The 19691-nt window shown below is 44.3% G+C and overlaps 1 protein-coding gene across 1 annotated transcript in view; it reads left to right on the forward strand.

Annotated features, from left to right (window-relative positions):
- Positions 1-2190: 2190 nt before the first annotated feature.
- B4GALNT3 (beta-1,4-N-acetyl-galactosaminyltransferase 3) overlaps positions 2191-19691 on the forward strand; it is a 90558-nt gene continuing 73057 nt past the window's right edge. Inside the window, exon 1 of the mRNA XM_039869179.1 lies at positions 2191-2713. Within this exon, the coding sequence (XP_039725113.1) occupies positions 2551-2713 (163 nt within the window). The 5' untranslated portion in view covers positions 2191-2550. The remainder of the gene's footprint in view (positions 2714-19691) is intronic.

A 19691-nucleotide genomic window follows, 5' to 3' on the forward strand; every position in this document is an offset into this window, starting at 1 on the left:
TTTCCTGGGTCTCTCTCATTTGTACAGAAAGTATACATGTCATTAAACTTAAATCTGTTTCCCTCCTGCTAATTTGTCTTGTGTTAATTTGGTTATTAGCCCATCCAGAAGAGCTTGAAGTGTAGAGGATAATTTTTCCTCCCCAATGTGCTACATACTTAGGATATGAAGTTCCCACGTTTGAAGCCTCATAGTGAAGTTGGGGAACAAGAGTTACACATAAAAGTGAACCTGAACATTATGGAGTTTCCTCAAAAAACCGAGAATTGATCTACCATATGATCCAGCAATCCTTCTGTTGGATATTAGTTTTCCAAAGACTTGAAAACTAATATCCGAAAAAATATTTGCACACCGATGTTCATAGCAGCATTATTCACGGTGGCCAGGACATGGAAGCAACCAAAGTGTCCTACGATAAATGATTGGCTAAAGAAGCTGTGGTACATATATGCGATGGAATATTACTCAGCCATAAGAAGAGATGAAATACTGCCATTTGCGACAACCTGGATGGACCTCAAGATAATCATGCTAAGTGAAATAAGCCAAACAGAAAAAGTTGAAAAACCACACGATATCACTTATATGTGGGATATAAACCTAAAAGCAACAAACGAACAGGATAAACAGAGATTCATGGATATGGACAATAGACTAGTGGTTACCAGAGGGTGATGGGGAGGAGGGAGGTAGATGGGGTAAAAGGGGTCAAACATATGGTGACATTAAAGAATTAAAAATAAATAAATAAATATTTTAAAAAGTGAGTTTGTATGTATCAGTGGGCGGGGCCCACTGTAAAAACTAAAGCTCCAAGGATAGTGGAGTTGCTCAGAAGTGGGCTCATCGAACAAAGCTTCATAGAACCCAAAATGGACCTTGAAGAAAGAGTCAAACCTGACCAACTAAAAAAGAAAATGTGTTGAAGGGCAGTGAATAAATTCATTTTAGCTAGAGCAGATTTCAGATGGTCACAAAGTTGGAAAAGATTCTGGAAGGCCTTGGATTCAGATTTACGGTTTGCATTTTAGTCAATAAGCACTAGGAAGCCATTAAATACTTCTAGCCAGGTGTATAAACATGTTAGAGATTTAAATTTAAATTTAAAGACTATATGGTGGTAGTGGAGAGTATGGCTGTGGTGGGGTGGAAGAGCCTGGAGTGTAGGGAGCTAAAGTTACAATAGTCCACTAGAGAGGACTGAACTATTGAACATCCAACTAAGGTGATAGCAGAGAGAAGGGAAAACATAGCACTCGATTCTGTGAACGTCCGTCTTGGAAAAGTATTTGCATGATATTCATTTAATTTTAAAATGTCCAGAATGCTTTCTATTCTCCACTTTTTCCGTTGGTTCTCGACCATTTTCCCTAGGAGAAAAAATGGAAAATAAAATTGCTTTATCACCTGCTGTATGACCTGAGGCAATTCACCTTGCTCCTCTGGACCTTAATTATCTCTTTTAAATCAGATGTTTTACCTGCCTGAAGGCAGGGAACTGGAATACTACAGAATGCCTTGATGATCTTTTCAACTCTAGAATGAGTTTCTTTTTTGATTTTTAATTCTCCAGAACCCTCTAACATCGACTTTTCCCCAACACCTATTTCATCCTAGTCTGGGAAAAGTCAATTGGGCTTCATCCTGGGGGCCATATAACTTCCTAGTGTTTCCTGGAGGTGTGGTTGAGGCTGAGAAGGAAGTATCTTCGAATCAGACCTGGAAGATGAAACTATGGCTGAATTAAGTGACCATTGCCTTCCAACCATCATGTTTACTCTTGTTACCTAAAATAGTAAGTGAGGTCGGTGTAGGCCACAAAAGGCCCTGAAACCAAAACTTCATATGTCACCCCATCATGAACCTCCACTTCTGCTTGGGGAGCAACACCTACTGGTGCCTGCCTGGGCAATGCCTCAGTTTCCCTCAGAGTCCAGAAGGTAACTCGCCCCCACCTACGCCCTAACCGTCCCTCCATCCCTTGTCGGGGCGTGTGGGGGCGGGGGCGGGCGGGGGACGCCGGGGCCGCTGAAGCTACTGGGTTTACTGGCCTAATTTGCCGCCCCAGGTAGGTCAGAGGGCTCCTCTTGCCCCTTCCCAGGGCTCGTCGGGGGCGGGGCTCACCTGTGCCTCGGGGGCGGGGCCTGGACAGGTGGGTGCACTGTTGCAGCCGAGGCTGGGAGAAAGCCGGAGCCGGAGGGGGAGAGAGGAGAGGCGGGTTGGCGCGCACCTAGGGAACCTCTGGGTGGGCAGTGTGTGCGAGAGAGCCAGCGGGTAGGGAGGGAGGCAGCGCGCCTGCGACGAGGAGAGGCGTGGAGAGGAGAGCCGCGCGCGGAGGACAGTCGGGGAGGAGGATCCGGGCTCCGCTCCTGGAGAGACCTGGGGCCCGGGCGCGGAGCATGAGCCGGCGCCCAGCTGGAGGGCGGCCGGGGGAGACGGCCTCGGCGCAGTCCTGAGACGCTGGGCTGGGGCTGGGACCCCGTGCGCCAGGGGCGCTGGGCCCGGCCGGGGGGCCGGGGCTGGTGGCGGCCGCCGGGGCGCAGCGCCATGGGGAGCCCCCGCGCCGCGCTGCTTCTGCTGCTCCTGCGGCCGGTCAAGCGGCTGCGGCGGCGCTTCCGGCTGCTGCTGGCGATCGCCGTGGTGTCGGTGGGGCTCTGGACTCTTTATCTGGTGGCGTCGGCCCAGGTCGGCGGGAACCCCCTGAACCGGAGTAAGTATCACCGGGAGGGGGGCAGGGGAGGACGCGGAGGTGGGAGTGGGGTACTACACAGTGGCTCCGGCGCTGGGGAGATCCGTCTCTTATCCTCAGACCCGATTTTCAGCTCGTTTTCGTCTCCAGGTGCCCGGCGCGGCCCCTCTGCCTACTCGGGGAGACAAGTGGGTGCGGCGGCCAAGAGCCGAGTTCCCGAGCCCGGGCCTGGCCACCGGGCCACATGGGGCCGGGGCATCATTGGGGCTGCTTGTTTCTCCCCTCGGAGGGCAACGGGGAGATAGGCTCCCCGCCCGCGCCGCGGAAATGCTGTGAGACTTGGGGCACTTCCAGCGGCGTCATGCTTGCAGGCCCCCTAGAAGAGACACGCGCGGTGCACGCGCGGACTGGAGATTTGTGTCTGGGATGCCCTCGGCCGTCTCCACCCAGGCCGCGCGCTCCAGCCTGCGCGGCCCAAACTTTGCTCACTACCTTTTCTAGGGCTCGCTCCATTTCCTCTCCTGCTGCGTTTTCTGCGGTTCTTTATTTTAACAATACCTCCTAGAGCCACTTCTCTTCCCCTCCTCCCATACGCCACTCCCCACCCCAGCTCCTTCCACTTCCTCCATAGTCCCCCACCTCCTCACTGAGCCGTCCCCTCTCCTGTCCTGGCCGTCCCTGAAGCTAGTTATCTGAAGCCCTCTTTGAGAACCCTGGGGAATTTACCAAACTCCCTAGACTCTGCTTACGGAGACAATGTGCAGGACATTGGACCATTTAATTCTTTTTAACTTTGCTAAAGCCACTTAATTTTTCTGTGCCTCAGTTTCCTCCTAGGAGAATGGGGGAGGGAATGGTCTCTCTTTTTACTTTAACAGGCATGGCTATCGAGGTGATTTTCAATTTAGTGTTGATGGAACTAACAAGGTAAAACTCTGAAAGTGTCCGAGACCATAAAGGGCCATGTAATAATCGGAAGGAGTGGAGAGACTCCCAGAACTACCAGATTACCTTCTCAAGCCCAAGAGGCAGAGATTCATAGTCCTAGACATCATCTCTCATGCCTTCACTTCCCCCTTTCAGGAAGCAAAGAATGACTGATGAAATTGCTGGTGAGAAGATGCTCTGACACGTCCATGTGTCAAATGCTCTGCCCAGAGTTGGGTGTGGTACTTTGCTTCCTCTGGCTAAAGAGAGGGAATTATTAGGGTCAGTAACTGAGCTGGTTCAGGGTAGAGAGATGTTTATGGTGGAACCTCTCACTGTGGCAGTTGAAATAATTCTGGTTGTGAGTTTGGAGACTGGAGTTCCAATCCTGGTTCTGCCACTAACTGAGGAGTCGAGGGAAAAATGACAGTTTCTCTAGTGGAAGGAAGAAGTTGGACCAAATGATCGCCAAGGTTTCTTTCAGTCGGTACGAAGATTATGTGATCTCCCCTTCTGGAGCATTTCCGGGACTGGAGAGCTCAGCACATGATGAGGAAGACTCTGCTTAGCAATAGTTCCACAGCTCTAAGTAGGAGAGTTCTTCTGATGACCAAAATCTGCCCTCCCAAAGCTAGTTCTTTCTTCCCCTGATCTTTATTCTTTCCTCTGAAAGACAGGGAATCTACCTTTCCATAGCCTTCATAGTCCCAAATGGATGAATGCAGTTGGACTGTGTGTAGGTGGGAGGCCCTGGAGAAGGAGGTGTCTCCCATCTTTCCTCCTTGGGACATCCCTTCTCAGTGTGGCCACCATTTTATTAATGTGGCCAGTAGGCTTCTCTGCACGGCTTAAAAATATAGAGGAAAGCAATTGCTTTGTGACCCTGAAATCAGTGACCTCCCTTTCTTTCCCCCCTGCCCTCACACACATACTTTTTTTTTTTTTTTAACCTAAAGTCTGCTTTCTCCTCAGAGACCAGAACCAGTTTGCCATAATCAGAATCTCACACTTTGGCTCCTAGTTTTGTCTCTTGTTGGTTGTCTCATCCTTAGCCATCAATTCTTGGGTCTGTTTGGTTTCCCTTCTAGATATATCTTAACTCTCTGACTGAGTTTCCTTATTCTTTGTTTCCTTTCCAAACTGACCCTTCTCCAGAAAAAAATGTTACCAGCTTCCTATTCCAGAACTGGCTTTCTGTTTCCCTAACCATCATTTTTAACAAGACTCCAAGCCTGGCCACTGATGGATCACTTGTTTCCTCTCCTCTGCCTCCTAGAACTCTGAAACCCATCTTCTCCCCAGGGTGGCTTTTCATGCTGGGCTGTCTCATTGTGTTCCACTCTTTCCTTGATTTTCTTTTGGAATGAGCTTTAGACAGTGGCTGTGGTTTCTGGCCCCTTGTCTCCCATTCTTCTTTGTTTTTAAGAGGCCCAGACATCTTGCATCAAAGTCTTCTTGTCCTTATGGGTCTTACTCCCAGCACAAAGCTATTCCTCTGAAAGGAGATCTAGGGAGGAGGAATTAGGAAATAGAGAGGTAGGAAGGGAGTTGCTAGCATTCCCTCCTCTACACCTTGGCCTATTGACAGCAACCAGGGTAGTAAAACTTTCCCTCCCAGGAAGGTACCCATGGCCTTGACCACAGCAACCAGAGTCTCATCTTGGCTATGCTCCCCAACAAGCCACCCTGCCTCTTCTGTCTAGCATTCCCTGCCAACTCACTCCACCACCAGCTTTCCTGTCATCTGTAAGGCCAGCCTTCATTACCAAGAACCTTTAATTTGTCTGTCCCTGTGTGACTGGTACATCAATCTGGTCACAAACTCCAGGGTGGTAAAGTAATGACAGGGGAGCTGGCTTTCTGCTCCATCTTCATGGTATAACCCAGTATTTTAAGATATGGATGATGTGCAATTTGGGCTCCATATGTAAAAAAAGATACAACCACAATTGGAGTAACTTCAGAGAAAAGCAACCGAAATCATTAACAGATAGAAAACGAGTCTCTTGGACAAAAGAATTAGAGCTGTTAACTTACTCATTTAACCAAATATTTATTTAGCACATACCTTGAGCAAGGCATTGTGCTAGGTCACTTAGATATAATAAGTAGGTAATAGTTTCTGCCCTCTCGACAGCTCTCTAGAAGGGGAGTTCAGGTGCATATGTAAAAATATGAAGCAGTCATTAAGTTTTAAAAATGTAGAACTCAGATTTTTGCTGTGATACTTCTGGAAATGGAACACAGCATTTTCAACTAATTTCATGGAAGTGGTGACATTTCAGGAGATCTGAGGAGTTGGGGAGATTTGAATGGATGCAGAAAGAAAAGGCTACTCCAGTCAGAAAGAGCAGCATAAACAAAGACCAAGAGTCAGGGTAAGGTTAGTATTTGGGATTGTTGAAGCTCTGGGTTTGGTGCAGCAGAGGGTATGAAGGCGAATATACAATGGTGCTGTATTATGAAAGACTTTGAATAACAATCTTAAAGAATATCATTTATACATAAGAGAAACCAGCTGGAAGTTTTATAATAGGGTAGCCATGTAGAATGGAATGGGCAAGGATAACAGTAACGCAATACTTTGGTAGGAATGGTTAGTACTTGAACAGGGTCCCTTGCTGTGGCTGGCATTAGCCCTTTAGCTGCTGGGTCATGAAGCTCTCCTTCATGAACAGGTCAGGGTAGTAGTGGGGCATTCAGAGGGCCTGGGTAGTCACTGTATCCCAACATGTTCATATGTATTTCAGTATTTTAATAACTGGTAAGCTGTACAGGTACATACTGGCTGAAAAGCAGCCCTGGGAACAGACTATATTGGAAGTTAGACTCCATTCTGGCAGGTTTTAACAAGTTATACCTATTTGTTTAGATCAAATTAGCTAAGTCCTGCCTCAGGGCAGAAGTTTGAGCTAAAATGGTATATAGGTTCTTTGCTCTATAATTGATCCGCTGGGACCAACTTGGTGCTAGAGCCAAGAGATCATGTTTGGGCACAGAGCCAGGGCTGAATGATAGTGTGTGCCAGCTATCTAGCTCTTGCAAGGCTGGTTCAGGTATGTTCAAATTTAAGTTCCAGGTTTACCTGCTGAACTCCCAAGTGTTCTCAGGCACAGGGATTAATTGGCTTTCACTACCTTAAATCTATATCACATCTCTGGTTGGCTCTTGTGATTTCTAATTGACTTTGAGTGCGCTGAGGAGTCACACCTACAGATATTTAGGCAAGCACTTCTGCTCCTGGGGTCACAACAGCCATCCCGATTTGGAAAGGATACAAACCAGTAATAGAGGTAACTTAGGGCAGAACAGTAATCTGAGACACAGGCAAGGAGAGAGGGAGAAATAAATGAGACAGATGTGTGGGCAGAGCAAGGGATGGTGTGGCTTAGAGTTGAAACTCAGAGCAGAGGCGAGTGGAGAAAGGAAGCACAACTGCTTCATGTGTGCCTTATGGCCTGGGACTCTCTCACTGCCCTGGCTGTGCTAGCCCTCTTTCCCATGGAACCTCCGGCTCCTGTTCCTGTGTCCTACTTACCTCTCTTTACACCACCATTCTGGTCACCCAAGTGCTGCATGTAACTTCCAATCAGTATTCAAATCTGGTCACATAGTAGGCACTCAAATAAATACCTTCTGGTTATGGGTGATAAGCTCTGAATTTCTGAGCATCCGATAGGTTAGTTTCCACTGGCAGATACTTTTTTTTAATCAGTGAATGATCCAAGGATAGAACCTAGGAATTGTTCCTCGTACCATACATAACACATATCAACAATAGCCTTTAAACACAAATGCAAAAGATAAGAATTAAGCCATCAATGCTTTTTTTTTTTAAAGTTATGTATGTGTTCTTTGGACCTAGCACTGTGTACTATTAACACAGTGTGTGACAATAGGAGACCTTACCTAGACCTGGTGTCTTCTTGCCCCATCTCTTCAGTCTCTGTCCTGACCTGGCCAGCAAAATTGCAGCAACACAGACATCCTCTCTATCTTGCCTACCACCCAGGACTCCTCAGTCTGAGTTGAGGCCCCATTTGCCTGCTGGCTGATACTGGGTCGCTTGTCACTCCTTGTTCTGAGAGTTGTTCATGGTTATAACTACTTTGCAGCAAAAGCCTTCTGAAGCAACCACTTCTGTGCTGGCTTTAGGAGAGGCTGGTAGTTGCACTGCAGTAATTTTCCAGGCCATGGAGCCTGGTCTTGCCCTCTAGTGCTGAGCTTTATGGAGCAGAGCAGCGCAGCCACCATAGCCGAGTTTGCTTTGGAATGGGGCCTGGAGGCTGTTCCTGGAGTCGGCTGCTCACTGTCTAGTTCTCTACCAAGTTCCACCAGACTCAAAATCTCCCCTTTTATTTTCCATGAGCCTTTTTCTTTATATCCAAGGATAATGAGGTCTAAACTAGGCCAACCATAAATTTTGAGCTTTCAGATAATTCTCCTTTGACCTTGCGATCCACAATTAATAGATTTATATGTTATCTGATGTAAAAAAATACTGCTGGAAGAGGTGAGAACAGTTTAGATGGTATATACAAAGGACATTGGGCTAAATGTTATATATTCTGAGCAAAGCATTATAGATGGATCTTTCAACTTTTACAGACTCTTAGTTTCTACCAACTGCTGAGTTCAATATTAGAAGTATTCATGAGACAAGCAAAAATGAATATTCTTTTCACCTTGTGATATTTTAGTATTTACTTTTTTATACTAATCTTTTTTTATTTCTTTACTAACCAACTTTTTTTTTTTTTTTTTAAGAAAATCAGGTTTACAAGTTGTTCTTGTCCCTGGTTGTGTGTGTGTTTTAAAACTTTTCATTGAAATATCTTGTATGTACATAAAAATGCACATATAAGTGTACAGCTGGAAGAATTTCCACAAACTGAACAGACCTGTATAACAAGCACCCTGATGAAAAAATAGAACACTACCAGCACCGCAACAGCCCTCCTTGTGCTTCCTTTCAGTCACTACCATAAGCATAGATTAATTTAGCCTATTTTTTTACTTTATGTACGAAAATGTAATTTACTTTAAAAATATTTATGATTATAAAAATAATTACATGTTCATTATACCAGATGACAGCTGTGTATCTGGACGTTAACCCTGTAAAATTTTTTGTGCTTTAGGCACCCCTAGACAACTGATACATTAACTTAGGAAGTGGCCAAGTAAGACCAAATGCTATGAGATACAGCCCTGTGAAATTCTGCATTAGATCTGCTGCAAGGATGGGATTGAGAAACATTGTCCTATGTGAGAGCCCTCCCAGAATATTAGAAATAGCTATGATTCTCTTGAGCAATCAATTTGTTTAATTTTTTTTATTGGCCATATAAACTGTGAAACCACTCAGGTTTCTCCTTTTGTGTTGATTACTAGAAAACTGAAGAATTTAATTTTTGGTTCATCTGAAAAAAAGTGCAAAAGATTTTATGATCTGAATTTTGGTGTCAATTTCATGCCAATACCTTTATTTTTCCTTTTTTTCCCCCGTAACTACTTCTAGTTTATGCCATCTTAGATTCTATGGTCCTTGCAAGCCACTTAAATTTTTTTCTGGATCAAATCAAGGCATAAATCAATAAAAGTGCTACGGTATACATAAAAGCATGAAGAAGAAATTAACAATCACCTATAATCCCACTACTCTGACCTAGAGATTATTGGGAAAAAAATTATAATAAGCAGTGATAAACATGCTGGAATCTGGAATACCTTACCAAGAATTCTCCATTAAAAAAACAGGAAAGTTGAAAAAGTACACTTTTTGTGTGTGTCTTTATTAAGGTATTGAAAAATTGAATGATCTTCAAAAATAAATTCCTACCTCCTTATGTATGAAAAGAATATAAAAAGCTTGGAGTTTACTGACAGATATTGGGGCCTGAGCAACTGTCATTTTAAACAATGACATAAATACAAGAAAAATTCATAAAGCTTGGGGTATCCCTGACATTACTAATGAAACAACAAGAAGGCCAAGAACATCAAGTTGTCTCCTATGCCCTCAGACTTGTGGGGAGACCGTGAGCACGAAGACTTGTGACCACTGCCCAGCCCATGGCTTATGGATGCATAAAGTCTCAAATATCAGAGATCCATCTGTTTACTAACAGATGAGAAATCAGGCCTGGCAGAGAAGTTATTTGCCTTCTCTGCCCATTCCTTTTAAACTGTGTTCTTGTGGTGCAGAGCAGGGTCTATGCTTGCATCCAGCTTCATAGTAGGTAGAATTGTGCTTTATGGCAGGGGTCCCTAACGCCTGGGTCATGGACCGGTAGGAACCGGGCTGCACAGCAGGAGGTGAGTGGTGGGCAAGCCAGTGAAGCTTTATCTGTATTTGCAGCCTCTACCTAGAGCTAGCATCACCACCTCAGCTCCACCTCAGCTCCACCGCAGATCATCAAGCATTAGATTCTCATAGGTGCATCAGTCCCTGGTGCCCAAAAGGTTGGAGACTGCTGCTTTGTGGTATCAGGACCTAGGAGGAGGCCTAAGGATGGGAAAAGGAGAAAGGAAGGTGGGAGTGGGAATAGAGAAATGATATTCCAAACAGAATCAAGGATTTTATAAATGACCAAGACATTGAGTGATGTGTATTTTTCAATTTTTCTTATTTTGCTAATCTTGAATCACTTCAGAGATGATTCATTTTAAAACTGAAAATGTTTATGGAGCATTTACTTTTTTATGGAGGACTGAGTGGGATCAAAAGCATTGATGGTTCCCGAAAAAAATTAAGGAATTTGAAGACAGGGCAGGGTTCAAATCCAAGCTCTCATAACTCATCAGTTGTATAAGATACTTACCTTTTCAAGTCTAATGCTTCATTTGGTAATGGGGTTATAATGCCTTCTCTGTAGAGCTTTCCTCATGATTAAAGTTTAGTGAGCCTACCACATATTAGGTAGCCAATTAGATTTAACATAAGCCTAGCACATATAAGGAGCTCAGTGAATGTTGGTTCCCATCTCTTCCCCTCAGAGTTTACAGTCTGGTAGGAATTAGAGAATGACAGGGCAGGCAGGAGTGGATAGATACATTCCTCAGCTAGCCCTTTTGCTGGTGCTCCTTCAACTGCTCAGTCCATGACACAGCTGTGTCCAGTTCCTCAGCAGTCTCCAGGCCATCCACGGCCAGCACCTGCCACCAAATACACATTCTTTAACCACTCTTTTTTTCTCCATGATGTTCAATGCTGCCTCCAGCCTTCCTTTCTGATTTCGGGTGAATATTTGCATGGGGGTGGGAGGCAGGGAGGAATAGGCTGGAAGGCAAGGATTTTGCTGAGAATGAGAGATGTTTTGTGGATGTGCCAGGACACAAAAAAATCAGCAGTTGGGAAAAGCTAACTGATCTGTTGCTGCATGCCCCCAAAGCCACGCTGAGGATTTCTGGGACTGAAGGCAGGAACGTTAGACAGGTGTCTCAGTTTCAATCCTAGCTTTGTACATGACTTATGGAGGGTCCTTGGGCAAGCCCCTTTTTTTTTTGCAGAGTTTCAGTTTCCTAATGGGGTGCCTCTTTCAGGAGTAGGTTTGGAACCTCTCCAGTGTCTCTAAGGGGCCAAGGGAACAGTCAATCTTTGACATTCTGGCACTGTTCTTTCAAGACAATTGCCCGAACTGAGAGGTCACAGCTATCCCAGTGCTTCTGGCTACTTGGTCTCCAAGGTCATCCCTCACAAAATGGTCTCCATACAAAAAGCTTCCACAAAGATTAAAGACCTCTCTGCTGAGATCTTCTTACAAATCCTCTGATCTACTCCTTTCCACCCTGCCTGCCAACTTAGGGTTCAAACGGATGCATGCAGCCTTGTGCACACACACATACCCTCCCTCACCAACCAGTTGGTCTCCTAACTGCTCATCACCACCTGTGTCAAGGATTGGCAGGGGGAGGGAGTACATTGAGGAATTTCCTCATGAACCAGGGACAAGTGTTAATATGTATTCTTAGTCCTTAGTTTTCTTTTTTACTTTAGCTGAGTTGAGGGCCTGAGGAAAGAGACAGGAGGATAGGGAGCACATCTCAGGTAAGCAACTTCCAGCAGAGAAGGCAGGGAAACAATTTGTTACATAGGAACAAAGGAATGGGAAATTTAGGGAGAGAGATTGACAGAGAGACATTTACCCCATTTTTTTCACTTGATTAAATGATTATATTTTTCAAACCCGTAAGTTTTATTTGGCTTCATTGCAAATTGGATTCTTTTTAAAATACTATATTTTTGTTTTTAATAATTTAAAACAAATTTATTTTATCTATTGTCTAAAGTTGTGTTGCCCCAAACTATCTGCTCGCTGTTCTGACATTCACATCTTAATTTTTGGCCCCTGGCGATTTTCCTCACTTTTAGTGAGGTTAACTGGGTAAATAAAAAGAAGTTTTGTCATTTTATCCGGCATTGCCTTATATTTTGCTGTGTTTTCCAAAAGGAAGTCCTTTGGCTTGAAGCTAAGTAAAAGTTTGGAGAATACAAATTCTGAGGCTCACATGGTGTGAAGGAGACGGGGTTGAAAGGTGGTTGTGACGTAACTGTGGAGTGTGCAGTACCAGACTGCTGAGTTTGGACTCGGTAGGGAGCAACATAAATTTTTTAAAGCAGGAATTTGGTATGATGGAAGGCAATGTTTTATTTCCATCTGCTGATTCATACTTTAATTCTTCAGATATTTACTGGAAACCTTTTACGTCCTAGGAATTGTGATTATAGGTAGATTAAGCTGTTGGAAGCTTGCAGGATGGCTTAGAGATAGAGTCCACCCAGGTGATTGTTGCAGAGTCCTAAAGTGTGGTCGATGAGTGCCTAGATGAGAAGGGTGAAAGAAGAAAGCTGAGAGCTGTCAAAGAGAGAAGTGACAAGTGACAGAATTTGGCAGTAGAGTTGATGTAGAAGGCAACAGAATACTAAAATTCTGGGTTTCACACATGTTTCTCTGGCTACACTCTTCCACGATCATTTAATTAAGGGTTGTCTTGCGCTCTGAGCATCTCAAAAATGTTCTCATGAGAAAAAAAAGTGCTTTTATTTCTCCTTACGCTTTCCTCTCTAGGACTTGGATACTGTGCTGGTCCTGCAGAAGAATACAAAGGGACAGGAGATACTCATTCCTTCAACAAATAGCTCTTGAGCACTCATATGTGCCAGGAAATGTTGTAGGTATTAGGGACATAGAAGGAAACCAGAAATTTAAAGGCTCAACTCTTATGGAGCTTACATTTCATGAAGAAAAGACATAATAAACACATAAACAAATAGATAAGTGATGATCAGATGGTGATGAGTTCTTGGAAGAAAGTGAAACATGGTAATGGCAGAAAGTTTCTGAATGGAGGGGTGAGAGAAAAGACTAGCTTGGAGAGTAAGGGGCTTCTCTGAGAAGGGACTTCCTTAAAATAGATGAAGTAAGGATAAAGGACATGACTAAGGATTAAGCACTCAGTGTCAGGATAATGAGTACTTTAAGAATTCAGAGAATGGGAGCTGGGTAGAAGAGGAAAAGAATGTAGACAGGGTCATTGCTTGTTTTCAGGATGCACATCTCCTTCCTGCTGCTTCCTATTACCCTGAAAACAATGTCCTCCTTCACCTTCCTGGCAGGAATAGAGTCGGCCTCTACTCTACTGGGAGTACCTGAGAAAGAAGTGCCTGGGGAGAAGAATGGTCGTTTTTCCTTACAAACTTGGATCCCGAAACCAGGATTGGGGAGAGGATGTCTTATTGATAGCCCAATTAGCATGAACTCTTCTCCCCTTTCCCTCACAGCATTTTTCCGTACCTCCCTTCGTACACTTATCAAAGTCTGCCTTGCATTAGAGTTATTTATATCTGTTTTTCTTTCCCCACAAGCTTATGCATTTCTATAGTGCTGGACCTGGGATTCCTGCCCCCCCCCACCCCGCCCCATTATCTCCCTGGAGCAGAGATTTTTTTTAACCTTTGTGGCTTGCATGCACTTGTAGTATTTGATGAAGAAACTGAACCCTCTCACCAGAAAATTGCTTTCCCCTCATATATTTTGCATGCTATTTTGGGGAGGTTCACAGGCCCCTGACATCTATCCATGGATGCCTAGTTAAGAACTCTGCCTGAGTGTTTTGCCCAGCATCTTGCACATGGTAAGCTCTCAGAGTTTGGTTAACTTGAGGACTTCCTCCTAATTACATTCCTTTACTCTAGTTGCAGGGGATAGATGTTAGGTGGTCTTCCCTCAGATTCTTGAATGCTGCTCTCCAGTCTCATGCTATTCCTTTTGCTTGCCTTTCAAAATGCTGCCCATTCATTCAGTCCTATCTCTTTCCTGAAGCCTTCCTCAATTATTTCAGTTCCAACTGACCTCATCCTTTTTGGAAGTTTTCTTGCACTTAAGTGGTCTCAAACTCAAGTTGATATTTTCTTATATTATTATCTTTTAGATAATTTCTTTTGTTCCGACTTCATCTGGGTCTGTCTCGTGTAGGTTGTTAGAGAAGCCAGCGATGGTTCTAAAGTATCTGGTCATGGCAGTCTGCTTCACCCTCCCCACAGCATTGACGGAGTGCTTGGTAGTTAACTTAGAATTTAGTCAGGACAGACTTCACCATGCCCACGTTTCCTCCATATATGCACAGCCATCTTTTCTGCCTTAGTATCTGCGGTTGCTGTTGTATCCTCCACTCCATCTGCCAGTGTCTTTACTCCTCCTTTTCTTCCTTCATCATAACATAGAGCAAGTCTCTGAAATCAGACTACCTGAGTTTGAACCCCAGCTCCAGAGCTTAGTAAGCTGTGCCTCAATTAGCAGATTACTGAGCTTCAGTATGCCCCAGTTTCTTATCTGTAAAATGAGAATATTAATAGTAACTACCTCATTGGGTTTTCGTTGTGACAATTAAGTGAAATAATATGTATAAAGGACAGTTCTTGATACATAATGTTTAATAAATGTTGGCTGCTATTATTCTTTATTATCATTTAATCAGCTTTAAAGTGCCATTTCTCTCTTCGATTGGTTTTTAGGCACTGCCTTTCACAAAGTATTCTAGAACGGGAATGGATCTCAGAGATTTTTACATTCTAAGATAGAAAATACCCGCGTTTCTTATTTAGGCCAATGTCAGACATCTCCAATAGAATGTGGAATTCTTCTGCTGAGCCCAGATGCAGTCTCAATATTTCTCAACATAGCTCCCCATGCAGTCGCTACAAATTGATTTGAGTTGCCTCTTAAAATATATTAAAATATGTCTGTTTGCCCAACTTCCTGGTGTTACCTATGTGGAATTTAAGGCCTTGTGAATTTTAAGCAGCCGCCTAGAGAGCAGTGCTGGGCTCAGAACTCCTGATGCTTGGGCAGTGCTCTTTACAGCACACCCTACACTTATGGTTGTGCCATTGCTCATTCCTTTTCTGTTTGCTAAGAACACTTCCTTTTAATGTCTGAGTTTCATGAGGCCTCTTTTCCTACCTGTCCAAGCAATCTGACATGCATATAACCCATTTTCAAGTCTTTTTATCGTTTTTGGGCAGTGAACTGACTGAAGTTATTGCCACTTAGGTAGAGGTAGATCATGTGCCTAACTCAGCTGCTGTTGGGGGATGATCTGTGGGTTTTCTGAACTTTCTCCAGTGACACCATGTATTGATACTGATAGTTGGTAACTTGCAAAGAAGTTCTTGTTGATATCAAATTCTCATATTGCAAAGGGCAGGCCAAGACTTGACATTTTTCATCTAACAAGTCCCTTTGTTCCTCTCACTCTCCACCCTCAGAACAGAGCCCATTCTACTAAAGAAGTGTAGCGCTTCTTTTTATTTGAGGGGAGGGGTTGGCTTAAACAAGAAATTTATTGTCTCATAGTTCTGGAGGCTAAAGTCCAAGATCAAGGTGTCGGGCAGGTTTGGCCTTTCTCCTTGGCATATAGATGATCCGTGTCTTCGTATGGTTGTCCTTCTGTGTCTAGAGCTTCTTTTAAAAACAAAATAGAAGTGGAGTTATGATTTCTTCTGTCACCTTCTTGAGTGAGGAGGGTCAGGAGGATAGGAATAGACAAAACTGATTTTAAACCAAAAGAGTCTTGGAACACACGAATCATTAAATCCTTTGGTATGTATTTTAAAAAATTGTTGTCTGTTCCCTTATTCTCATCTCTGTAGAAAGATACAAGCCGGTATTTTCATAATCCTAGTCAGCAAATGGAAGTCCATTACTGGTAATTCTCTGTGGGCTAAAGATGAAATGGGTGACAGATTGAAGAAAAATTGCAGAGTGTGTTCAGAATATGTTTGGCAGATTACATAGAGGAGGTAAAAAAATAATATTCAGGCTTCATTTAGCATATTGAGTAAGAATTCAACTTTGCTCTGATGCGTAAAAAATGGAAACATATTTACATAAGGAATATTCTACAATGGTGAAGCTTTAATTACATTTCTCAGCAAATACCACCTGTGTTATGGAAGCAAGAACTATTAAATTGATAGTTGGTATTTACCACTTTGAGAAAAATACATGGGCACGAACTGCCTAAGGCATTTGTTGACACAAAAATTAGGGATGTTCGATTTCTGGGAAATGGAAATATATTATAATATATTTAAGGAAACAGTTATGAAATATTTTAAGCATCCTTTACAAATCTAAAGTAGTTTTCTGTTAGTTTAGCAAGATAAATACATATTGTACATAACTTGGTTTGCTCAAAATGACTATACTTGGTATATTCAGAAATTGGAAGGCCTGAGAGGCAGAAAATACCCAAAGTTGTTTCTTCTAAAACCAAGAAAAAAATCATCAAGAAAGAGGATTTTTCTATATTTTTCTTCTCCTTTATAACTCTGAGAAGGTTGGAAAGTTCTAGGGTAGTGAACACTTTCTCTAGCTGGCAGGCTTTTTGTGTACCAATCATGTGAGAGAAGTAGTGGAAGGCGAGGGAGAACAATAGTACCTTGTTTTCACATGGATACTTTCTCTCGGGAACTTGGAGCAACTTAGGCAGCATTTTAGGATCAGAGGTTGCTACTTCTCCTGAAGGAAGATGGGTCCTTTTCACCTGTCAGGGAAGGTGCCCTCTGCTACAGCCCATGGATGCATATGAAGCAATGGAGGTGGGAAATGACACTCATCTAGTATGATGCATCCTGAAGTTCACTAGGAAAACAGAAGGTACAGCCTGCTACCTCCTTTATGTAGAGGAGAAACTAAGGCAAGAGGAGGCTGGAACAGACATACCTGTTAAGCCTACTGAAGGAGTTGGGAGGCTCACTCTCCAGCATGTTGACTCTCAGTGCTATGTAAGAGATATGGGGTAGTTCAGAAGCTCAGCAGGCCGTTGTGTGTAGTCTAGAATCTCTCTTGAGTAACTTAAATCTTGCTGAGGGCATTTTGTTGGTGTCACTGTCCTATCCTGCCCAGAGACCTCCCCTAGACCAGTGAGCTGATGTTCCTTGAATCGCTGAAGCTGGGGTGGGGGGATAAGATTTGGAATCAATAGCAGTAGAAGAGGATACACCTGGGGAGAACTTGGGCCGCCTCCAACTAGCCAGTGAAGGAGACAAAATGAACAGTTAGGGAAATATATTTGAGGGGATTATACTTCTAAGGAATTTTGATAAAGAAACAGTGTCAGGTGCAGATGAAAGGTCCAGAAAGTCTAAGAAGAAACCAGCATATTTAGTCAAGGAGCAGGGAGAGTTACTGGTGACTTGTACGATCAATTGAGATATGTCATAGCAGAGAAGGAAAGTAGAAACCGTATAATAGAAACATAGGGTCTTTGAGCTAGAAAGGAACTTAGACGGCTTTTTATTTTTTTTTCTCTTAAGCACATGGTTAGGGCTAAGAACCCTGGGTTGGGAGTCAGGGGACCTGGGTTCCAGACTTGGTTCTGATACAAACCGGCTCTGTGACTTTGAGCAAATTAGTTCTGCCCTTTGGGCCTCAGTTTTCTTATTTGTAAATAGGAAGGCTTGGCTACTTGGTACTTGAGGTCCCCTGTGGCTCTGACATTATTCCCAAAGAAAGGTATCTATACCAGCACTGAGAATTCTGTGCCAGAAGTGGATAGAGAAAGATTGGAAAAAGGAGACTCAGAGAAGATACCTGATTCAAATCCTGGCTCCAGTCACCCGGCTGTGTGACCTTGCCTTCTCGCTCAGTCAGGAATGGGAGTTGGGCTCTGGGTTCAGCTTTTATCCCTGAGACAGTTGCCATCCTCCACCTTCCTCCTCTCACATTCTCTCCTCTCCCACTCACCTTGGAATAGAAAGACAGGTTCCATGGGTGGGAGCAGTGAATGAGGGGCTGAGGCTGGATGAGCCCTGGCTAATGGTCCTTAGGGAAACTTTTGGCTGGACAGACTGTATAGAGCATAAAGAGTGGAGGACCTTTTTGGACTTTACAAAATGGACTGCGTTGAGAACCATGACAGTAATGTTAGCTGGCAAACAACCAAGTCACATGATGGGAATGCCTTTAGGGTGTGACCTGAACACCCAAAACCATAGAAATGTCAGCCAGGATTGCAGGAGCTGATAAGCAAAACGATTCTACCCTGTAAGGACCATATAAGCTGAACACCTCAAACAGATGATGTTAAAATTTGACCTGAGAGCATCAGGAAGGATAAAGGTATGCTGAGAGCTGAAGACTCTGACTTGTTTGTTGTAGCCGCTGGCTTGGGACCAATGTGAGACCATCCACGCCACTGGTCAACAGAGCTTGCTTTGGACAGACGAAGGACTTTCATCCTTTCACTCTGTCGTGTTAACACACAGAAGCCTCTGTGCCTTCCCCTCTTTGTGTATTGTGTGTTAACCTGTGTGGATACCTGACTAGTTTGTCTGAGAAGTTTCCACTTTAATAAACTTGACATTGTGGAAAGACACAAACACATCCAAGGGTGTTATGTTACTTAAGTAGCCGCCTTCCTTGCTTGAGAGACTCGGTGACTTTGAGGGGCATTTCCATAGGCCCTGGTGACTGACTATGGTCGTCCTTCTCATAGCCCTCCTACTTCTCCTCCGCACTGCAGAATTATGGACCAGTCCTCCACTCAGAGCCTCACCACCCCCTCCCGGCCTCCTGGGCAGCCATCACATAAATACCACTGTGTGCTCAGCCCAGGGGTTGGCTGTTGGGTTGGCTGCTTATTTTGGCAGCTCCAGCCACAGGCTTCCTGACCAGACCATCAGAAGCTGGGAAACAAGAGGTGGGGGTCAGTGACTCAGGGGTTCAGGCTCTGCCTCAGGGAGGGAACTTGCCCTAGAGGTGCCCCTCCAGGAAGCAGTCTTCCCCTCCAAAAGAAGGGGTAGACACTTCTGGAGTCTTGCAAGGTCGCCGACCTAGGTCCACTAATTTGATGAGCATCCCATGGTGTTCTTTATAATGGAAATAATGATCTTGACCTTACAAGATTGTGGTGGCAAACTGAAAACCTGGCACACCTTAAGCTCTCAATAAAAGTTTGCTTTCCTTTTTTTGGTGTTCTGTAAGTATAGGGCCGGGTGTACCTTATAGGTATAGACATGGAGGAAAAGCAGAAGCAAAGCAAAAGTCAAGTTCTGTACACACAGATGCTCTTGCTTTTCATGTTTCCTCAGTTTCCAGCTGACCATGATGGGAAAGTGGGACTTTGCTCTGTGCTGCCTTCCCCTAACCCCTTGTTGTCCTGAGACAGACAGGCTCCCAGTCATTACCTCACCGCAGGGCCCCGTCTGCCAGAGTGAGTGGTGGAACTGCCTGGGTGGAGAGCTGGAGGCTAATTTTAGACCTGGAGACTCCCTGCCAACAGCTGTGGCTGGGCAGCAGCTGCGCTGTGTTGTGCTGCGCTGGGCTGCCTGCTGGGAGTTCTGAGTCTCCTTGCAGGGAGCCCTGGAAGCGGCCCTCCAGCTCTGTTCTCATGGGCACATTCCTCCTCTCCACCTTAGCTGCAGGGAAAGCCGGGGACGAGGATTCCCCTGCCAGAGGGTAGCCATCCCTTTCTTCAAGGCTTCCTTTCTCCTTGCGTTAAGATATTACTATCCTCAATCTCTTTCCAGGTGGCTCTGTAGGCTAGAAATTACTGATACGGCATC

This window comes from Pteropus medius, unplaced genomic scaffold, assembly GCF_902729225.1.
Source record: "Pteropus medius unplaced genomic scaffold, Ma_sr-lr_union100, whole genome shotgun sequence".
NCBI classification, from domain to species: domain Eukaryota; kingdom Metazoa; phylum Chordata; class Mammalia; order Chiroptera; family Pteropodidae; genus Pteropus; species Pteropus medius.